General features: G+C 38.2%; 1 protein-coding gene across 1 annotated transcript; it reads right to left on the bottom strand.

Moving 5' to 3' along the window:
* Nucleotides 1-636: 636 nt before the first annotated feature.
* Nucleotides 637-19,913, bottom strand: LOC133524600 (ubiquitin carboxyl-terminal hydrolase 30 homolog). The gene is made up of 9 exons (XM_061860719.1): nt 18,534-19,913; nt 18,041-18,213; nt 16,996-17,188; nt 16,374-16,543; nt 15,558-15,645; nt 15,141-15,253; nt 13,450-13,581; nt 10,979-11,151; nt 637-6,328 (listed from the first exon to the last, which is right to left on the bottom strand). The coding sequence occupies exons 1-9, from the start codon at nt 18,802-18,804 to the stop codon at nt 6,139-6,141; spliced, it is 1,503 nt and encodes a 500-aa protein (XP_061716703.1). The 5' UTR covers nt 18,805-19,913; the 3' UTR covers nt 637-6,138.
* Between the last annotated feature and the right edge of the window lie 1,744 nt (nt 19,914-21,657).

Below are 21,657 nucleotides of genomic sequence, written 5' to 3'. Positions count from 1 at the left end.
ATACCACTTGCCCAAGTGTTGCACCGTCGTTTTAAATGTCCATTCAGCTTTGGGCTCTTTGGCTATCTTTATTACTCATTACACAATATTTAAGCCATACGATAAATAAATAAATTACACAATTCGAAAAGTTTCAATGAAATATTAAAATTGCATAATCTGCTTATCAATATTGTTTATATTTGTTCTTTTTCTTATTAGTCCAATGCAAATAAATAGGCACTTTTATGAATCAACCCTTAATATTATCACCAAAGTTAGAGATTGTTGACCCTTTACCCCTTAAGGTGTCGCATTGGTGCCCATAACGTCAAGAACACAACTGTAACGAAGAATGGGGAATGCCCCGCTGATTATCGTCGCGAATTTTTATTTATTAGAGACAAATCTCATTGATAAACCAGAATAACTATACCAAGTACCCTACCCTACGCAACACCTATCGAGTGTGGTGCGTCGTCGTGAACAAATTAACGACTTTTCAAATTAGACCATGGTAACAAACCACAGACAATTTAGTGGTCTGTGTAGCAAACCCTCAACACGCATGGTCTCTAGTATGTAATTGCCAATGTTGTTGTGTGAGTGACATGAGGAACATCTGAAGGTTAAAGTTTTATAAATAAAACAAGTTCCTTACAATGATAAATGTAATTGTATAATAACGTGTACACCGGGCCCGCCTGGCAGGCCTCTACAGTTGCCACACCAGTTGCTCTGGAAGCCTCGCCATTACCACTAACAATGCCGGATTAACCAAAATTTAACCTTTTCACCGCTTAGAAATTTTCAAGCTATCAAATTGTGTTAATTCGGCACTGATCACAAAAGGACAAATCACTTTGGTTTTTACAAGACAATTTTTTTTAATGGATTTTAAGAATTTTTTTGAGCTTTTTAAAGTTCTTATAGCTTAAAATTAAACAAAGGCACAAACATTTTAACATAATCACAAATTATACGAACAAAAGTTTTATATTTTCATATGCACTTCGGGAAAAACTGATTGTATTGCACTCGGTGAGTCTATTGAGATATAAAAGGACACATGTGCCTCTTAAGTGATTCTTATAAGGAATTTATGATGTATGATGGAACAAAATTTGAAATATTACTATAAGTATCATACAAAGTGCATAAGTATATGCAATCTAAATATCACGATAGGGAATCTATTCCTAAGACATACAGCTATAACTATGTGAGTATAGTCACCCAAAAATACACATCTGGAGTCGATAATTAAAACGAGGTATTTACCTAAGCCCGAGCTAAGTAAGTATGATACAGGGTTTTTAAATTCGTGAGACACCCAAAAGGGCGTTTTCTAAAATAAATATTGAAAACGTGATTCTTACATATCTGGGCATTCTTGTCCTTGCATTGTCCATTCTACCATTAAAAAAATATGTCCCTAAATGTCCGTTCCATTAAGTCACGTTTTAGTGTGAAAAAAAATCATTTGTACCAATGTACGTGACGATGTGGAAACTACAATATCATTTAAAAAAAAATAGGGACATTATTTCAGCATCAGGATTGAATATGCTAGTGATTCAGAGTTGAAAGAACCCAAAAACACCAAGGTTTTTTTAAATGGTAGGATGGAGAATGCTATCTGTGTGAATCAGGTCTTCAATATTTATTTTAGAAAACGCCCAAAAATGCACTGTGGTAACTTGCCCAGATTTACTTTGGTTAAAAAATATTTTACATAATGTGCTACATGAGTAGTAAAGCAATTTAAAATACATAACACAGCATTTTTAACCTTTTGACCGCCAAAGACGTCATATGACGCGCGCGGCTACAGCCCAATATCAACCTTCATGCGTACTGACAAGGTTCACGATTACGCGCCGCGTGCGATAGGCGTGGCGTTCAAAAGGTAAAGAACATAATATTTTTCATATAGCTTGGGTTAGCTGTCGCCGTTGACAGCTGTCATGTCATGCGTTTTAAGGTTATAAATTGTGTGGAGATGACAGCTGTCACCGTACCACTATGTGAAAAATAGTCATGAATAAGTTAAATATTACAGTAGTACACACTTGATAAGGCGCGTCGTGAATCTTCGTTCGCGCAGAAAGAAAATACGGCTCCGAAAATTAACGAAAGAAAACTTAAAACTTACAATCAACCGTAAGATCACAGCGCAAGGTCTATAGTACACTACAGGTGTTAGTTCCGTCTCACTCGCACGAACCACGTCTCTCTGCAATTACAATATGGCGGCTGACTAACATGCGATGCGGTGCGCGCCAACATGGCGACGGCTAGTGACCAATAGCAAACCCGGAAAAAGACGCGCGCTGCGTGAAGCGTGATGATTGGCCAACACCATTTCGCGCGCTTTTAAAACTCATCTTCTGCGCAGGTACATCGACGCGCCTTATCAAGTGTGTACTACTGTACATGAAAGTTAAAATCTAAAACGTGATAAGATCCATTTACACTAGAGATGGCACTTCGAAATCTGAAAAGTACGGTCATGTTTGAAAATATCGATAAGTACGAACAAAGTCCCAAAAATATGTATAATCCTAAATATGGGCAATAAGATCGTGTATACACATTTTTGGAACTTTGTTCGTATCGATATTTTTAGACGTTACCGTACAGGTATCTTAACCTATCTACCTCAACATTCTGCGGTGTATAGTTGAAATTATTTGAAAATACATTAGTTACGAACTTGCTTAAAACTAGTATCGGCAGATAATTTAAACTATACCACCATCAGTCCTTCTCTATCAAGTCTATACGAGTGAAAAGGATGGACACAGTGAAATACTGTACAAGGGTTATACTACCATCAGTCCTTCTCTTTCAAATCTATACGAGTGAAAAGGATGGACACAGTGAAATACTGTACAAGGGGTCGTTCAGTAAGTATTTAGTAATACTAGTGGAGTTTTCCTACATACAATCTTTACATAATTTCAGAATCAAAGTGTTTAGTAATTCGGTCAATAGCTTATGTAGATACAAGGTAAGTTTATCATTTAGGTAGATAATGGACAGTTATTAAAAAAATTCAATCAGGGAGCAAGTACACCTACATGTATATAAAAACAACAAGTTAGGGGAGAGGCAGTTGTATGTTTTGCAAAATTTTGCCATTTGGGACAAGTGCCCCGACTGAATTGAACTTACCTCCTATCTGTAATGGTGCGACCAGACATGCGGCGAATATTTGTGATGGCGTTTCTATCCCGCTATTTTTTTTTTTATAAAGTATATACACCGTGGGCCAATTAAACCCGACAGGTTTCAAAGGTGTATTCTTGACCGCATTTAGAGACTAAAATGTCATACAATGTTTTCTGAAATCGGTCTTGTTTTAGAGATAATGACAATTTGTGTGAAAATTTGTTTCTTTTATAACTTAGTCAAAAACGCCTTTTTAGCTGTGACGCTGCCACAATGTGACTTGGTTTAGTCATACCTACTGACAGATATTAAAGTTTTAAAGTAAACTCGCAATTTTCGACTGTAAATATAAAAAAAAAACTTTACTTATTCGTTGTAATGATTTTTTTTCACCAAGGTGTAAAAATAAATAACGTGTCGTGTGCAGAAAACGCAAAAGGAAATTTTATTTTCGGCAAAAAAAAACTCATATAACATTTTTTGCTCCTTATGACCTCAGGAATGCGTGGTTAAAATCTGTCGGGTTTAATTGTGCCCTGTCTCTATCGTTTTCCTTAGGTAGCGAGAAACGCTTTCCATAAATTTTCCGAATCGCGATATGTGAGGTTGTTCCCACTTGTTACCAGTGGTAATTACTGGCAGAATAAATTCCCAGTAGTTACCACAAAACCGACTTGGTGGTACCCGATATGTGTGGCCGCACCCTAATAGAGGTGCACTTGCTTTATGTAAAGTTATGTTAAAACATGTCAAAAGCATTCGTGCGAGCCGATATGTTCCCAGTAAATGCGTAGAAAATACAGTCCGTAGAAAACTAGAGAATGAAACATCGTACATGCAAACACCATAAATAAGAGACAGTTATTCTATTCATAAACAGTAGCATACTTCTGAGTTGGAGAGCTTGTTGTCCACATTTCTGCATGGCTACCATGAGTTGACATTTGACATACGCTAGCGACTGCGTAAACTCGATCGCATTCCCTCTCGATCGCACCAATACATCAGTGCGCGCGAGTTGGACTGTGATCGAGTCGCGAGCGTAAACGACAAGTGTCATATCATGGTAGCCGTACTGACTGTGTGAACTTTTCTGTGTAGAAGATAATTATATTTATAAGGACGAATCAGACAACTTACATCTGGTAATACTGATTCGTTATGTACATTAAAATGGACAATTACATTCGAAGACGAGATAGTATAAATGCTAATATTAAAAGCAGGAGCTATACAAGATCTCACAGAATAAATAATTTAATTAATCAAGTAATTTGAGCTCTAAAAGCATTATTCAGCCTACAAGCAAACATTCAAACAAGCAACATAATTTAGAATTTACAACACAATGGATCTTACGAAGACCCTAACACGCTTCAGGCCAAATATAAGTAGTATTTTCAGTCAAATATCACTGATATTATTGGTCTAAATTGCACTGTCCAGTCGCAATCAGATATATCTGAACACGCCTCTATTGTCAACGCGTTAGAGTGCATGTTCAGAAATTTTTGAGCTCCTTGACCGCTCCGATATATCTGATGGCGGATGTACATAAACAAAACCACAGACATATAACTAATAGAAATTCAAAGTGGTAATCATTGGAACAGTACAAACTCTTTAATTTAACTTCGCATTTCTATTAGTTCAGAAACCCTAGTGTACATTTATTCGATAGCGAAACGTGACGTACGCGTTTGCGTTAAATCTCATCTTGTATGGAATTAAGAAACAGCGCGCCAAGCGCCCATACAAAATGATACTTAACGCAAACGCGTACGTCACGTCTCGCTATCCAATAAATTTACACTAGGAGTACAGATGTGTGACAGAAACCATAGTTATATACGAGTCATGATATTTATGATCATGACATTTATGACTATTATAAGACTTGGAGGATTTAACTGGAGACGCCTTGTCTGTAATTTTCTGTACAAAACAGTCTGCCGATTTTTGCGGGGGAGGGGCACGTCAAATGTATGGCTATTTCTACGTAAACGTACAAATAGCCATGTCAGATAAACGTCAGTCCATACAATACATATGACCATTGGCCGAGGTTTTCGAGAGGGGTAAGCTCTTAAAGGCCACTCCATTTGTTAAATCCTCCAAGTTTTAAGACATAGACAATATGTACGCTCTTTGTTTAGTATATGTATAGTCAGACTTTAAATATGACAAAGACGAAAAATGAAGTTTAGACAAAGGTCCCACTTTGTCGCTTACCATAAGGACGAGATTTGATTGTATCTCGTCAAAGCGTTCTTATGGCAAACGACAAAATGGGACTTTTTGCTTTGAAACGACATAAATCTTGATCCATTTAGGGTTCAAGCTAATTTACTTATCAATACTAACAGTATGATATTTCCAATATAAAGTACTTATTCAAGGCTACGTGAACTGAGTAAATCTTTTAAATTATGTCAAAATAATTGTTATAAAACTGATTGATCGCAATCACGTTCAAAAGTGCAAGATTTTTAGAGAAAAGGTAGATTTACATTTATAATTAGGATTTATTCTAAAATTCGTTTTTACGACCGAGACGAGAGTCATTCCGACTTCATATTTTAAACAAAACAAAGGACATTTTAACATTTGTACTTTTATACTTTTGAGAATTTATGACACACTTGGAAATTGTGTAGTTTGTCAGGGATAAAACCTTTTTTTTTTCAGGGCAATTTTTTACCATTTCTGATGTGTGGTTAAAGAGACCTTAACCCTTCCAGTGCCAAGCGACCCATTTCCAATACAAAATAAAGACACATACGTGTTCTTGGCAGCGAATGTGTCAATGACAATGAACGAAGTTTAATAAATAAGGTTCCTTATTAATAACGTCACATATTAAAAACAAAGCAGTCGCAAGTTGCCAAGGCTCCATATACAAAAGACTCAATAAGGACCAAGCGGCCTACAATTCAAACGATCAGACAAATACCTAGGGAGCGCAAACAAGGAGCTCGCATCAAATCATATATGATGCATATTGGCATCAAGCGAGGCGGGCTGCGCCGCGTGCGCCGGTGTGGCGGGCGCGTGCGCGGTGTGTGTGTGCGCGGTGTGTGCGGGCGCGCGCTCGTAGAACAGCAGGTAGGCCGCGCAGCGCAGCACCTCCGCCAGGGACACCTCGTGCACCAGCGTGTCCGACGTGTACCACCATCTGGAAACGCTTCACATTATTTACCCTTCATACGTCTAAGCACTGATCGGTGCGCATGAATTTAAATCCGTTGTTTAATACAGTAGGGTATTTGACTACTAGTCAAATCGGTTTCTTTTTTCGAACTGTCAGAACGATTTGTCACTGTGGAATTTACATGAAATACATATAGCAAATGACGTCACGGTCAACTTACCTACTCTTTATAGTTCTATACGATTTATAAAATAGAAATTGTTGTTGTTGTGTTGGTGTCTACGTTTTTCTATTGATGTTCAGAGGGCCTACCGGGAAAATCGAAATTCGCAAATAAATAAATAAATAAATAAATAAATAAATAAATAAATAAATAAATAAATAAAATGTTTATTGAGTTAGCACAAACAAACGTGATTTTGACTGGGCTGGTGCCTCTTTTTAAGCGTACATGACACTTGTGTCAAGAGACACCGCTCTCCCGTAGGTGGTAACAGAATTTTTACATATAGGTACAATAGCTAGGCTTAAGACTTAAAACGAACATTTTTTTTTATAACTTAAAAAATAGAAAGAAATTTAGTAAGTATATAAAACAATTTTTAACAAAAATCTGTTCTTAATAGAGAAAGCGTAGATTTATAATTTTGAAGGTACAATTTGTTGGACTACATTTTTTATAAAGTTTTAATAATCAAGGGAATAAGTGTGTGTGTGTGTGTGTGTGTGTGTGTGTGTGTGTGTTTGTGTTTGTGTGCGAAAATGAATCTGAAGACCAATGCATTAGCTGATGGAATAAACCGTTTTTTTTTTTTAAATGATGTAGTAATATACAATTAATATTAGACGACTCCAACTAATATGTTTTCAACGTCATTATAGCTTTTAGTTTTAATCCATATATTTAGTTTATTTAAACATTCTTTAGCGCTTACGGGGTAAATATTTAACAACTTATTTATAAAATTATACAATTTAACCGACTGAGCTACATACTGCCTCTTTGCAAAAACAGATTTTGGTACAGGAGCTGTTATCACATCAGGTTTTCTTCGTTTAGATTTATTTTCGTCTGTTTCGGGTGTATATATGGTTTCTTTATGTCTTCGTAAAACTGCATTAATTATATATAACTTTCTAACTGAGAGCAGTTCCGAAATTTGGTAGAGCTCACTGGTAGGGCATGAATAGGGCTTAAAGTACATTACCTTGATTAACGCTCTTTGAGCCCTTTCTAATTCCAAAAACTTTGTTTTTGTGGCACCACCCCAGATTGGAATACAGTATGCAAGAACCGACTGAGCAAGAGAAATGTAAATTTGATTAAGTAGCTTTTTTGTTGCTACGTGTCGAAGATTTTTAAAGATCCACATCATCTTTCGAGTTCGCGACATGATTAGTTCAATATGTACATGCCAGGTAAGTCTCTGATCTATCATGACGCCCAAGTATTTTGTGTACTCAACTTTGTGGATTTCTGGGCAAGTACAATTTACATTGAGGTCATTACATGTATGTATCTTCAAAGTGAAGGTGGAGTTGGGCTGCGTTCTCTTGTATTTAGTGAAGCATATGAAGTTAGTTTTTGCTATGTTTAATGTCAGTAGGTTATTATGTAGCCACTGAGCAATTTTAGCTAGTCCAGACTCAGCGGATCTCCTGACATCTTCCCAGCTATCCCCCCAGAACACAATAGCTGTATCATCAGCGTAAGCAAAGATCGATCCGTTATCGATGTTAAGTTGACATAGTTGGTTGACGTATATTAAGAAGAGAGTTGGGCCGAGAACACTTCCTTGAGGGACACCATAACTTACGTCACATTCGCCACTAATATATTCACCAATCTTTACTCTTTGCTTACGGTTATAAAGGTAGCTGGTGAGTAGCGACAGCGGTACTCCTCTGATTCCAGTGGCCTCTAAGGTTCTAATTAGTATGGGAACAGAGACAGTATCGAACGCTTTCTTTAGATCTAAAAAGACGGTAAGTGATTTTTTATTTTTGTCTAGCTTGTCTATAATTAGAGAAGATAGAGCTGATACTGCGTCCTCTGTGGAGAGGTTTCGTCTAAACCCATATTGGACGTTTGACAAAATGTTAAATTTATTTAGGAAGTTCAATATTCTGGTATTTATGACTTTTTCTATAATTTTTGAAATCACAGGTAGGACTGATATAGGTCTGTAATCTGAGACACAATTTCTGTTCCCACCCTTATAAATCGGAGTGATGATAGCCTGTTTTAAAGAGTCAGGAAAGACACCACGACTGAAACATAGGTTCACTAGGTGCGTCAAGATTGGAACAACAATACCACTCGCCAGTTTCAAGAATTTTGTAGAGATGTTGTCCCAACCAGGAGCACTAGTCGATTTTAAATTTGAAAGGGTAATATATATCTCATTTGGATCTGTGTCATATAGTACAAAAGAAGGTATACATGTGCTAGTTAGGTTATGATTTATGCGGCTTACAACATTATTACTGGACAATATCGTTTCAGCAAGAGACTTGCCAACGTTAGAAAAGTACTGATTTACTTCATTTAGAGATTCGATGGGGGTATTTTTAATGTCAAGTAGTTCCACGTTTTCTTTTTTATTTATTTTTCTACTTGTTATATTATTTACTGCCTTCCAAAGTGTCTTTGAGTTTTTACTGGTGCATGGTGTGAAATAATTTATTTAGTCAACATCCCTATAGGTTTAAATTCGTACGCACTGATAAGTGCTTGGACAAACGAAAGGTTAACGCGAGACATTTCATTCGGTTCTTGTCTGTTTGTCTGATTTAATTTCATGTCTTTTAATTATTTATATAAGAATTCAAGTTTTGGAGACCCTTTACATCTCTAAGGATATTTTAATGATCGTTTTTAGGGTTCCGTAGCCAAATGGCAAAAAACGGAACCCTTATAGATTCGTCATATCCGTCTGTCTGTCCGATTATGTCACCGCCACTTTTTTCCGAAACTATAAGAGCTATACTGTTCAAACTTGGCAAGGAGATGTATTCTATGAACCGCATTAGGATTTTTACACAAAAATAGAAAAAAAAACCATAAATTTTGGGGGTTCCCCATACTTAGAACTGAAACTCAAAAAAACTTTTTTTATCAAACCCATACGTGTGGGGTATCTATGGATAGGTCTTCAAAAATGATATTTAGGTTTCTAATATAATTTTTTTCTAAACTGAATAGTTTGTGCGAGAGAAACTTCCAAAGTGAAAAAATTTGTGGCCCCTGTAACTTCTAAAATAACAGAATGAAAAATCTAAAAAAAATATATGATATACATTACCATGCAAACTTCCACCGAAAATTGGTTTGAACGAGATCTAGTAAGTAGTTTTTTTTAATACGTCATAAAATTTAAAAAAAAAACTTTTTTCATCAAACCCATACGTGTGGGGTATCTATGGATAGGTCTTCAAAAATGATATTTAGGTTCCTAATATCATTTTTTTCTAAACTGAATAGTTTGCGCGAGAGACACTTCCAAAGTGAAAAAATGTGTGTCCCCCCCCCCTGTAACTTTTAAAATAACAGAATGAAAAATCTAAAAAAAATATATGATATACATTACCATGCAAACTTCCACCGAAAATTGGTTTGAACGAGATCTAGTAAGTAGTTTTTTTTAATACGTCATAAATGGTACGGAACCTTTCATGTGCGAGTCCGACTCGCACATGGCAGCTTTTTTTTATATTCTATATCTGACACTTAAAGACATATCAAAAGAATTTCAGTATTTGTTGTTTGTATTTATTATCATAGTTTTTTTTTGTGTAATTCGACATTTAGAGACTGTATACATCTCTAATAAAGTATCTAATATTTCATTGATTCCATATTTGTATTTTGTTATTTTTATTAATTGTAAAAATTTGACACGTAAAAGTGCTCCTGTGGCCTGTTTGTTTGTTTGTTTGTATTAGTTACGATGGGTCCACAGAACAAGTCGCCTCGCGAGGATATTCCCGCGTAAACAAGTTGTCTGTGGACATGCCTCGCCCGCGGCATATGCACGTGCGCCCGCACTGCTTCAATTCACACGTCTCCATAAACTAAACCATTAATTTTAAATGTACTATCACAATAATTATATATTTTATAATGTAGCTCTTGCCTGTGTATGATTTAAGGATACTAGCCGAATTTTTAGTCATATTTTTCAATAACCGATGTTTGAACACTTAGAACCCACGGTTTTTGACCACCAACACATACGAAAGGTCAATAACGTATGGAATAAACTGAAAATTAAAATGAAGCCCACTTAGGATAATCTAATGGTTTCAAATCGGCAGTCATGACAAGGTGATGTATTCATATATTCCAAAAATCAGATATAAACATATATCGGCAAAAAATTTTTGCACGTTTAATGGAACCATATGTTAGTTCATCCGATTTTTTTTTAATACTTGTTTAGATATTTTTGTCCTTCTATAATAATAAATCATTAATCCCAGACAACATCGATCGTGTATAACAGAAAAATTTATGATTAGACATTAAAATTTAATTAAGTGAGTATTTATAAAAAAAATATCTGGCAACCTTAAATCTTCAGCTTACCACATTAAACACTCCTAAGAACTGTCAATAAGTAGCTCTTATAACTTTACAATAATTATACGAATTATTAGTTTGTATGATTGTACCTGCGGGCTTCGAACCCGTTCCCCCGGCGGTACGTGGCGAAGTGTCCGGACCTGGGCCCGCCCACGTGCACCACGACGGCCGCTAGCCTGTACAGAGCACGAGAAGAACCCTCGCTCTGCTCGGACTCCGCTGCGCGGAAACGCCCGCCACTCATTAGTGACACTAAGTCCGTCTGGAACGGCAAATATTAATTAAAGAAATACACGTTGTAACACGAGGAACCTGAAAGATTTTAACCACGCGCTTCTGATGCCAAAAGAAGAAATTAAATAACCCACTGCTGGGCAAAGGCCTCCTCTCATGCGCAAGAGGGCTCGGGCTCCCACCCTAGCCAAATGCGGATTGGGGACTTCATATACACCTTTGAATTTTTTCGCAGATGTATGCAGGTTTCCTCACGATGTTTCATCGAAAACCATTTACAAAAAAGGATTTACATGAAAAAAAAAATACATGAGTTTAAGTAAATTTCGCCAACACTCAGGTGGTCCTTTTAAGAAACTCACTTCGTTCATTTCAATTCAATTCATTTATTTGCCTCATAATACGTCTTACAAGATGTTACAGTAATTTGTAGTTATTGTACCAGTATCAGTCAAATTTTCGACATGCAAATATAAAACTACAAATTTTTACATTATACAAATATTACATTACGAGTTATGTCAACATACAATATTACATCAAAAACTGAAATAATTACAATGTCATAGTCATAGAAAGAAATATAATAACAATTGATGTTTTGTTTAATAAGTTACATGTCAAATGTAGTAGAATTCAAGTATTCGTTTACAGTGTAAAAACAGTAAGTCAATAGCCATTTTTTTAAGGAAGTTTTGAATAGCCTGCCTTGGAGACTTTTCAGTCTATCAGGTAATTTGTTGTAGACTGGGATACACATATTATAAACATTCCTTTTGTAAATATCGGATTGACAACGCGGCTGATTGAGAAGATTTTTATAATAGATCCTTTGGGTTCCTTGCCAAACATCGGCACGTAATTCAAATAGCTCAGGGTGTGCTTTGACAAATAAGCAGAGCTTCAAGATGTACGTACAGGCCAGCGGCAAAATGTTTAATGTTTTTTCCTACTCCTCTACTGTTATCTGTCATTTATGCATTCATTAACACGAATATAAGAACATACATAAAAGGTTTCAAGAAAAGTCTATATTGTCTATTCCTCATAAAAGCTCTTGTGCTTTTATAAGCTATAATGTTACTGCGATTAATGGCTACCAACCTAACAAAACCAAAACGAATACAGTTTTAAACTAAGTGCATTGCTGCCAACTTACAAAATATTCATTTGGTTGCATAGTAAAAATAATTACTTCATAAGTCAGAAACACACATGTGACACCCGTAATTTAGCAACACCCATAGACTACGAAGACCGCTTAGCGTTGCTTGTTAGTCTCCGTAGGCTACGGTGGCCAAAATTGAGAAAAAACTGTCCAAAAATTTAATTTAGCAAGTACCAGGACCTCATGAGTTACGAGGAGGTGTCGCTGACCGGCTAGCCGCGGCCCGCGGCCCGGGGCGGGCCGGGCGCGTAACAAGGTATGCTCGCGCGTCTTGGCTATATACTTTTGCTTTGTTTACCTAAATTAAGATTTATTTTTGTTGACTCGTAGGAAAAATATTGTATGCAACGTTGTATAAGTAGGTCAAAAAATGCTCGTGGCGTATTCCTTTACAATGTTCGCCTACGCCTTCGGCTCCGGCTCACATTGTAACTCACGCCACTCGCCTTTTTTGACCCTTCTTATACAACTGTTGCATAAAATACTATAAAGATCGGTTCACAATGAGCCAGGTACAGTCAGCGTCAAATACTTCGTAGCAGTCAAAGTGGCCAAATAGTTCGGTATATTTAGTATGGTGTACCGAACTATTTGGCCACTTTGACTGCTACGAAGTATTTGACGCTGACTGTACCAAGAGCCTGAGATAAACCCACACTCGTATATTTTAATACCTTTTACTATATAGCAGTCACATAAACTACTATTAACTACTAATCAATCAGTTTTTTTTTTTTTTTTCAAACTGTCAAAACAATCTTCCACTACGGAATTTATATGAACCACTAAGCAATTGACGTCACAGTCAAATTACTCTATAGTTCTAAATACAGTCACCATACCTATTCTGATAACATTTATTATTCGAGAAAGAGAAGACGGGTCGACTAGGGTTCGTTTAAACAACATAGCGATATCTTGTTTAACCTTTTCGCCGCCATTGACTTGATATGAAGTCAGTAAATTTCGTGTCCCACGCGCCACGATTTCATATCAAGTCGTGGTTTTGGTCAGGACTTGCAATTTTTGACGTGGCGTGGCGTGGCGAAAAGGTTAACACAGGGATTCATGGAAAAGCGGAGGAGAAACCTAGCAGTGGGACATAGAACAGGGCTAAAGGCAATAAAAAATGTCGTGCTAAGGCCACGCTTCACATACCGCGGGTCGCGGCGCCTGCGTGTAGGGCGCCATGGCCACGGTCTCGGGGAAGGCCACCGGCTCCGTGCGCTTGCTGAGCGCGCCGCCCGCCCACTCCACCCGCCCGATGTGCAGGCACAGGCAGGCTGGCAACTGCCACGACAGACAAACAAACCGATAAAAAAACTAGCTTTGCTTATTTGTAAATTTAAAGATCCTTCTCTTTCTAAATCGGATTAGAAATTAACCTATCACTCGCGTCATAAAAACGAATTGGTTGCGATCTCACTCAATATTATCGGCTATACACACGCACATACATACAAAGATAATAATAATAATAAAATACTTTATTGTGCACTACAAAGAAAAATACATGTTACAAACAAAGAAAGGACATAAGTTTTGACGACCGGTTTGGCCTAGTGGGTAGTGACCCCGCCTACGAAGCTGATGGTCCCGGGTTCAAATCCTGGTAAGGGCATTTATTCGTGTGATGAGCATGGATATTTGTTCCTGAGTCATGGGTGTTTTCTATGTATTTAAGTATTTATAAATATTTATATATTATATATATCGTTGTCTAATACAAGCCTTATTGAGCTTACTGTGGGACTTTGTCAATTTGTGTAATAATGTCCTATAATATTTATTTATTTATAAGTGAGTATTAGGTAACAACAGGCGGACTTATCGCTAAAAAGCGATCTCTTCCAGACAACACTGGAAGTCGCCAGCAAATGCTGAGATGAGGCCATTTCGTGATACTTTATTCTCACTATGTTCTCTTTTATGTATGTCTATTAGAGTTTGTGTGTTTATAAATAAAACAATTTTTTTTCTATTCTACAACCTTCAGATAGCGATTCAGTGGCTAGAAATAAAGTTATTGAATTTAATTAAAAATAGAATACGCGCCAGCTCGAATACCATCCTGTGCACGTTGGCCGACCGGTGGGACTCACCGTGGCTGAAGCACTGGGTGCAGCTACATGCCCCTGTATGTAGGAATTTGTAGTAATATCATGTCATACTAACCCTAGATTTAAGTATTTGTATATTACTAACACAATATGGACATTGTTCGAAATAAATTCTTATTGATTGATTGATTGATTGGGCAGTGCAAAACCACAAAATTGTAAAGTTTATAAAATAAGTAAAGTTCTCATTACCTTTTGACCGCCAAAGACGTCATATGACGCGCGCGGCTACAGCCCAATATCAACCTTCATGCGTACCGACAAGGTTCACGATTACGCGCCGCGTACGATAGGCGTGGCGTTCAAAAGTTGTACAAATTCTTATGAGAATAAAGAATCTTTAAACCGAAGTAAATAGAAACTACAAACAATGACAAATTAACTACATATATTTTTAGACAACAATAATACACTACATATACCTACAAAAAATACATAAATACATAATGAGAATTCAAGCAAGAGAAAAATAACGACCAGGTAAGAAAATTAATGCAAAATCTCAGATCGAATCAAAGAAAAAAAGAAAAATTACATAAAATACAGGACTAGTACCTTTCCAAAGTTGACTGTGCACAATAATACACTACATATACCTACAAAAAATACATAAATACATAATGAGAATTCAAGCAAGAGAAAAATAACGACCAGGTAAGAAAATTAATGCAAAATCTCGGAACGAATCAAAGAAAAAAAGAAAAATTACATAAAATACAGGACTAGTACCTTTCCAAAGTTGACTGTGCGGATGTGTTGTGTGTTTAACGGCGTGTCGGGCGAGCATTTGTTACAGCGGACACCCTTTACCATCTCCGGAGCCGTAAACGCACGGAGTAGTCCTGGAGAAACAACATTAAACACAAAGTTCAAGAGATTTGTAGAGCCATATGTAGAGCAAGATATATTAACTGAATCATTGGCTCAATCTACTATACACCACTGAATTTGAGTCATATAACAATCCATTTACATAGACATGACATCAAGTACGACTCCAAAGAGGTTTATCACGGGCCGTTAAGGTGAGTGCACGACCGAAGACGAGTGATGATCTAGCTTAGAAAGTAGGATCATTAATGAATCCGATTATTTTATTACATTAAATATCAGCATAGTAAAATACTTCCAATCACGCAAACATACCAGCAAGACTGTAGGTGCCTGTGTTACCGATGGCTGCGTTCGCCATTGATAGTGAAATGCTGTCAAATTTGTCGTACCGGATCGGACTCTGAAAAATAAAAATATTTGTATAATAGTTCTTATCAAAGTTCTACTTTGTCCTATCGTATTAGAGCATATTTGTGATATTTGTAGTGTATACGGGGTGGCCTAACCATAATTTCGAAGCCGAGTCTACAGACCCCGAAAAAATATTCGCTTTGAAAGAAAAATTTTCAAGAGACTGAAAACGCTTCATGCTTTTCTGTTGTCTCCTTGATAAAAAAAAAGTGAATACCTATCTCGCAAATGAGGCAAAAAGTCTACAATGAAAATATCTATAGTCGTTCGATTTGAAGTTGTAATCTTTTATCTATTATTAACTAAAACCGCGCGTGCCACTACCTACAAAAATAAGGGTCGTATAATTCTAATTGGCACCTGAGCGCGGGCTAGTCCAACGCTCAAAAAACCAGTGTAGGTGTGCTCTCCGATAACGCGCCTTTGTCACGCATATTAGACTGGAACGGTAGCGTTGGACTCGCCGGCACTCAGTAACCGTATAGGGACCTCACAAGAAATCGCAAATTATTTTTTCATGTGTTCATTTTGAATATTATTTCAATTACCATAGGAGTTGTAATTAAATAACCGGTTAAAGTGGCCGGGCCCCTTTTTTGCGGGTAGGGGCACGCGCCGTTTTAGTCAACAATTGACAAAGGATAAGCCGTCGGGGCCAGCTACAAATCTAACAACTACACCTACGTAATTGTCAGGCGTTTATGGGGGAAGGCGAACCTTGGAGCCACACACGGTGCACTGCAGCCGCGAGGCCAGCGTGCCGCGGAAGGGCGGCGGGGGGGCGGGGCGCGCGGGCGCGGCGGGCACCCAGCGCCGCCCCGCCGAGCTCAGGTGGCAGAACGAGCGCGACACGCCCTTGCCCAGCCGCCGCGGCGCCGGCGCCTCCTCTGGGGCACAAATATAGATAGATAGAATACTCCTTATTGCCGCACCTCAGTAAAACGATACAAGAAAATAAATAATTGATTACGTGCGGCGCTATTTTATGACGATTCGAACGGAACTAGGCGGGTTCGAACCACACAGAGCGAGCAGCCTCGCGAGGAAATTTCCTCCCGCGGCAAACGCCCGGCCTCGAGCGGCCGTGTGCCAGTACTGATATATTGTAAAGAAAAACAACACCAAATTAGCCTGTCATACCAATGTAGTTCAACATAATTATAATCGGCCCGTACATGGATCGGGTACACCGTTTCATTACGAATTTCCGATAAATACTTGTTTTTTTTTTTGTATATGATCTGCTTGTATGTACATGTATTCTGTGCAAATAATTTTTTTGAATCTTAATTAACTTAGCTAAGTTAAGTGCACCGCATAACTGTAATAACATGATCACCTGGCTCAGGGTCCGCTAGAGCAGGCTCGTCCCCGGCTGCAGACTGCGGCCTCGTGGACATGGTGCAGGGGGTGGGGGGCGTGGAGTCCGCCCGGGCGCCCCCCAGGCCGGCGGCGGGCGGAGACGCGGGGGAAGCTAGTGCGGACCAGGCGCGCCCGCCGCCGAGGCCGAGAGCGTCAGAGAGGCAACCCGGCTGCGTAAAAATGAAGAATTAGGCCAACTGGGTTATATAGTTATAGTTCTTGTAGTTTGCTCAAAATGAATAGGGATAGGCAGAGACTTACTGAAATTTCGGAATAAAAATCATGCTTCGGGCGAAGGTAAGGCATAAACTGCCGAACTCTTCGGTGGTTTCCTACCGAAGTTTCGGTTTCGGCAGTTTTCGGCATCAAGACAAGTGCAGGACATTGATGTGCACGTATCAGCTATAAGCTGCCTGTGCATTCACAAATAATAAATAAAATCGTGTGTCGGCCGCAATTAGTGCAAAATGCCACCTTTGGTTTTAATCGAACACTTAACAGGCAGACTAAATGCATATTCTTGGTTCTTGGAAAGTGACTGAAGATTTTTACTGAATTTTGCTTTTGGCTCTATCTCCTAAACACCACCTGCCGGTATTTGCAATCTTTCTAGCATCAAGTCTCCTCAGAATAGTAAACAAAAATTGTGGTGGTCAAACAATGTTAGATATGGCAACAGCCTACATGTAATGAACCCTCATGGATGTCGACGTTATTTTCTTACATGTTTGGTTGCTCCTCAACTGACCAACGGAGTGGCAGTTGACGTCCAAGAGGATTCATTACATAACGCCCTTAACCACTTTTATACAAGCTATCGCCCAGGATGTGATGAACGACAAAACTAGAGGCCCGAGGTCTGTAAAAGGACTGATTTGTCATTTTACTCCAAGTTTGGTACAAATGCAGAATAATGTGGCCTGTAACCTGCCCGGGATGATATACCAGGTCATGGACATCTAGGATAAAAAACTAGAATTTAGGTTAAAAATTGTAATGCACACTCGGAATCCCTCTTTTACCTTCTTGGACATGGCAATGGTCTCCTCTTCAATGCAGGAGAGCAGCACATGCAGAAGCTCATGTGCGTCCTGCTGGTCGGCCGGCACCACCCAGCCTGCTGCCCTTAGGGCCTGGAGCACACCCAGGGGGCATACTGGTGTGCCACGGGCTGCCTCATGAGTGCCATTCACAACTGTTATGAATAAATTATGCGTGTGAATATATTTTGTACCCCAGTTTGTGAGCAGCAGTTTAGAAGAGGGACAACTGCATCTTCATACATACATAGTGACCATTTTCCTCTTTGGTATTAACATTATGGAAAACATTTTTTCTCTCTCAGGCTCATACCACTGAGTTTTCCGGAACTTATGTACGAAATATCGTTTGTTATTTACCAGCTTTTCAGTGAAAGAAAACATCATGAGGAAACCGGACTAATCCCAATAAGGCCTAGTTTACCCTCTGGTTGTTAACTGTTACTTGTTAGCAATCAATCACACAAGTACCAACCTTCGATGACTGTGTAGAGCGTGGTGATCATGCTGTTGTGGCTGTCGGCCTTCGCGTACTTCTTCAACCAGTCGATGAACAGCGGACAGGCCGCAAGCGCCTGCAGCAGCGTGTTCAAGAAGCAAGTCCGGCCCAGGTTCTGCAACCCCGCTATCTGCCCGCGCCGCTTCCGCATCTTCGGAGCACCCCCTGGACCCCACAGCACGAACGCACCCACCACCACCGCGGCGGTCAGCCCCGCGGCCACCAAAATCCTATCCCCGCTATCCATTGTCTCGTTATTCGGATAGCAGGCGGATACAATCACATGCTAATTAATTACACATTCGAGTTACATAAATTATTGTGTAACTCTTCTTCGACTTTCCTGATTTTTGAAAACAATGTCGTCGAAAATCGCCTTTTCAATATTTTTTCTTTCATAATTTTTTGACGTTTGGCGTGCAGTGTTGCTTGCTCAGAAAAATACAATGTAGGTTTTTATAAAATTTAGGTAAACAAGAATTTATTGTCACCAATAATGATATATGAAGTATCCTAATCCTACAAGTGCGAGGGCACCTGAAAAGCAGCCAATCAGTATCCTGTCTCCGACTCCAAGTTTCAGCGTGATCATGGGTATGGAGAAAGACATATTGCTTGATTGATTGCAACGTTCTGATTTTTGAAAACAATATTATTTAACGATAATATTTTTTTCTGTAGGTAATAATGAAAAAAAATTTTCTCAACGAAATCACTCACTACAAGAAATAAAGTTTCGCTTTCCTGATCCTGTTATCACCAATATTGATATAAGCAATATGCAAGGCCCAACATTAAAGTGGTGATTAATACGGTTACAATCAGAATCCTGTCATAAACATTAAAGGTGGACATAATTAGATTAAAGCAGGTTCATCTACTGCTCTGGGATATTCATTTATAATTTAGAACTTAGAAATCAATCCTTTTACACCCTTTACAATAATTTCATTATATTTTGACGTATAATGTCAGATAGATTTCAATATTTTCATAATTTTTTTCTATTCGTTATGCCTAGATCACACGCACAGTGGCGAGAGATTTCCCGAGTGTTGGTTCTGGTGTAATTTATGAGCCTTTACTCAGCCGAGGGCACTCTCTTGCCAATGTACTCGGTACGTGTGATCAAAGCATTACTTTAGTCTTTGAATTAGGATAGTTATATATCCAACTTTAATACAACTAGATTTTATTCCAGTATAGATAAGTTATAAGGACGCTAAGCACCAATTTATTTGAATTTATTAAAATTTACCCGTCTCTTCCTGTCTCTAACGCACGCGCATAATTATATTGCTGCCCCAACTGACCCATCTAACCGGTCTCCGCAATACGTACCCGAGCGAGCAAAAGACTAGCATTACAACATAGAACCAAATATATGTTTATGGCAACATTGGCAATTTGCAACGTTCTGAACCATTTCTTATTGAACTTATTGAATTGTATAAGTATTATCTACAAGTTTCAAAACTATTAAATGTACAAAACAGTATTAATGTTTTAATTGAAAAAAGGATTTTAAAAAACATTGTAATATACATGTTTGGTCGAGTGTAATGTTAATGTTTTTACAAGAATTATCGTAATTGTAGCTTCTGAACGTTAGTTTAAAAACAAAATGATTTGCTTTGCTATCATCACTTCATCAGTCACAGTACTCACCAGCGTTGCCAGATGGTCACAAAAGTCACATTTTTCGTGACTTTTCGCCTTCTCGTGTGACATGTGCGTGACTTACGATTTTGAGGCAATTTTTGTGACTTTTTAAGCTAGTCGATTTTTGGATACTTAAGTTTAGTTTTGCAATTCGTATTATTTAAGATCGCACCCAAGTTTACTAGCCCTTGAACCCGTGTCCAGACGAGACAATTTTTCGCCGATCTGATGAAATTGTCCGATCTAATCAGGGGGCCTACCGCGAAAACCGAAATTCGCAAATTGCGGGAATCTTTCTCTTTTACTCTCACTAAGACGTAATTAGAGTGACAGAGAAAAATCACTCTAATTCAGTCTTAATGATTTTGGTTGTCGCGGCAGGCCCCAGGCCGTGCGGACGCAAATGCCAATTTGGCTGCCAAATTCAACCACCGATTATGACCGATATTACCGATAAAATGGAGGTGCGGACGCGGACGCAAGAATACAAATTGGTGAGGCTAGTTTTTGGGCATTTTTGAAGTGAAAACTTCTTTAGCGGCGCTGTGCACTTTTTGTGATGGGGAAAATATGTTAAACTCGCGACAGGCCACGTAACCGACAGATTCGTCAGATTGAAAATTCGTAAGACGGACACGTGACCTGATCGAAAAACTGGTACAATGTCATTGAAGCCAGTAGACCGCCGGCGCAACTTAAATATTAACGTTGTGCATTTTTAATGTTAAATAATTTTAATAGTTCTGAAGTGTTAAATTTTTAATGTAATATAAATTGTCATGTTTGGGTACGATAGACGATAGCGCAATAAATGAATATTGTATTTTACTACATAAATGATAGTACTTTTATACTGATGAATTAAAGCAAGCAAAAAAAATTGTTCATATGCAAAAATATCAAAAAAATTTGGCAATTAGAGACAAATTATTTTTTACATTTCAAATATTGTTAACGATGTGCTGGTATTCCGTGAAACGAAAACGATTATCAGGCCCGAAATCGGGACTGATTTCGGACCCGAAATAGAGAAGTGTGAATGTAATTGGCGCTTAAGCGAAAGCACGAAGGGTTCCGTAACAATCCGTAATATCGAACAAATAACGGCAAAAAATCACGTTTGTTGTAATAGAGTTCTTCAATATTTATTTTATTCTGCTTTTAGTATTTGATGTTATACTATAGCGGCAACAGAAATACATCATTTGTGAAAATGTTAACTGCTAGCTAGCTAGCTATCACGGTTCATGAGATACAGCCTGGTGACAGACAGATATATAGACGGACAGAGGAGTCTTAGTAATAGTTTTTATGTTTACGGTACGTTTTTACCCTTTGGGTACGGAATCCTAAAAATGTGACTTAAGCAGCAAAAATGTGACTTTTAGGGAAACGAAACGTAACTTATGACTCCAGAGCCCTGGCAACACTGGTACTC

The sequence above is a fragment of the Cydia pomonella genome, chromosome 13, assembly GCF_033807575.1.
Source record: "Cydia pomonella isolate Wapato2018A chromosome 13, ilCydPomo1, whole genome shotgun sequence".
Lineage (NCBI taxonomy): Eukaryota > Metazoa > Arthropoda > Insecta > Lepidoptera > Tortricidae > Cydia > Cydia pomonella.
This window is presented reverse-complemented; position numbering and strand designations above follow the sequence as displayed.

Bases quoted from the DNA above. Each gene is read 5' to 3' on its own strand.
- LOC133524600 (XM_061860719.1), bottom strand. From the start codon at position 18,804: ATGGATAGCGGGGATAGGATTTTGGTGGCCGCGGGGCTGACCGCCGCG. The intron at 13,582-15,140 runs GTACTAGTCCTG...CTGTCGTGGCAG, and splicing joins GCACAGTCAACTTTGGAAAG to TTGCCAGCCTGCCTGTGCCT. The intron at 6,329-10,978 runs GTACAATCATAC...AAGCGTTTCCAG, and splicing joins AACGGGTTCGAAGCCCGCAG to ATGGTGGTACACGTCGGACA.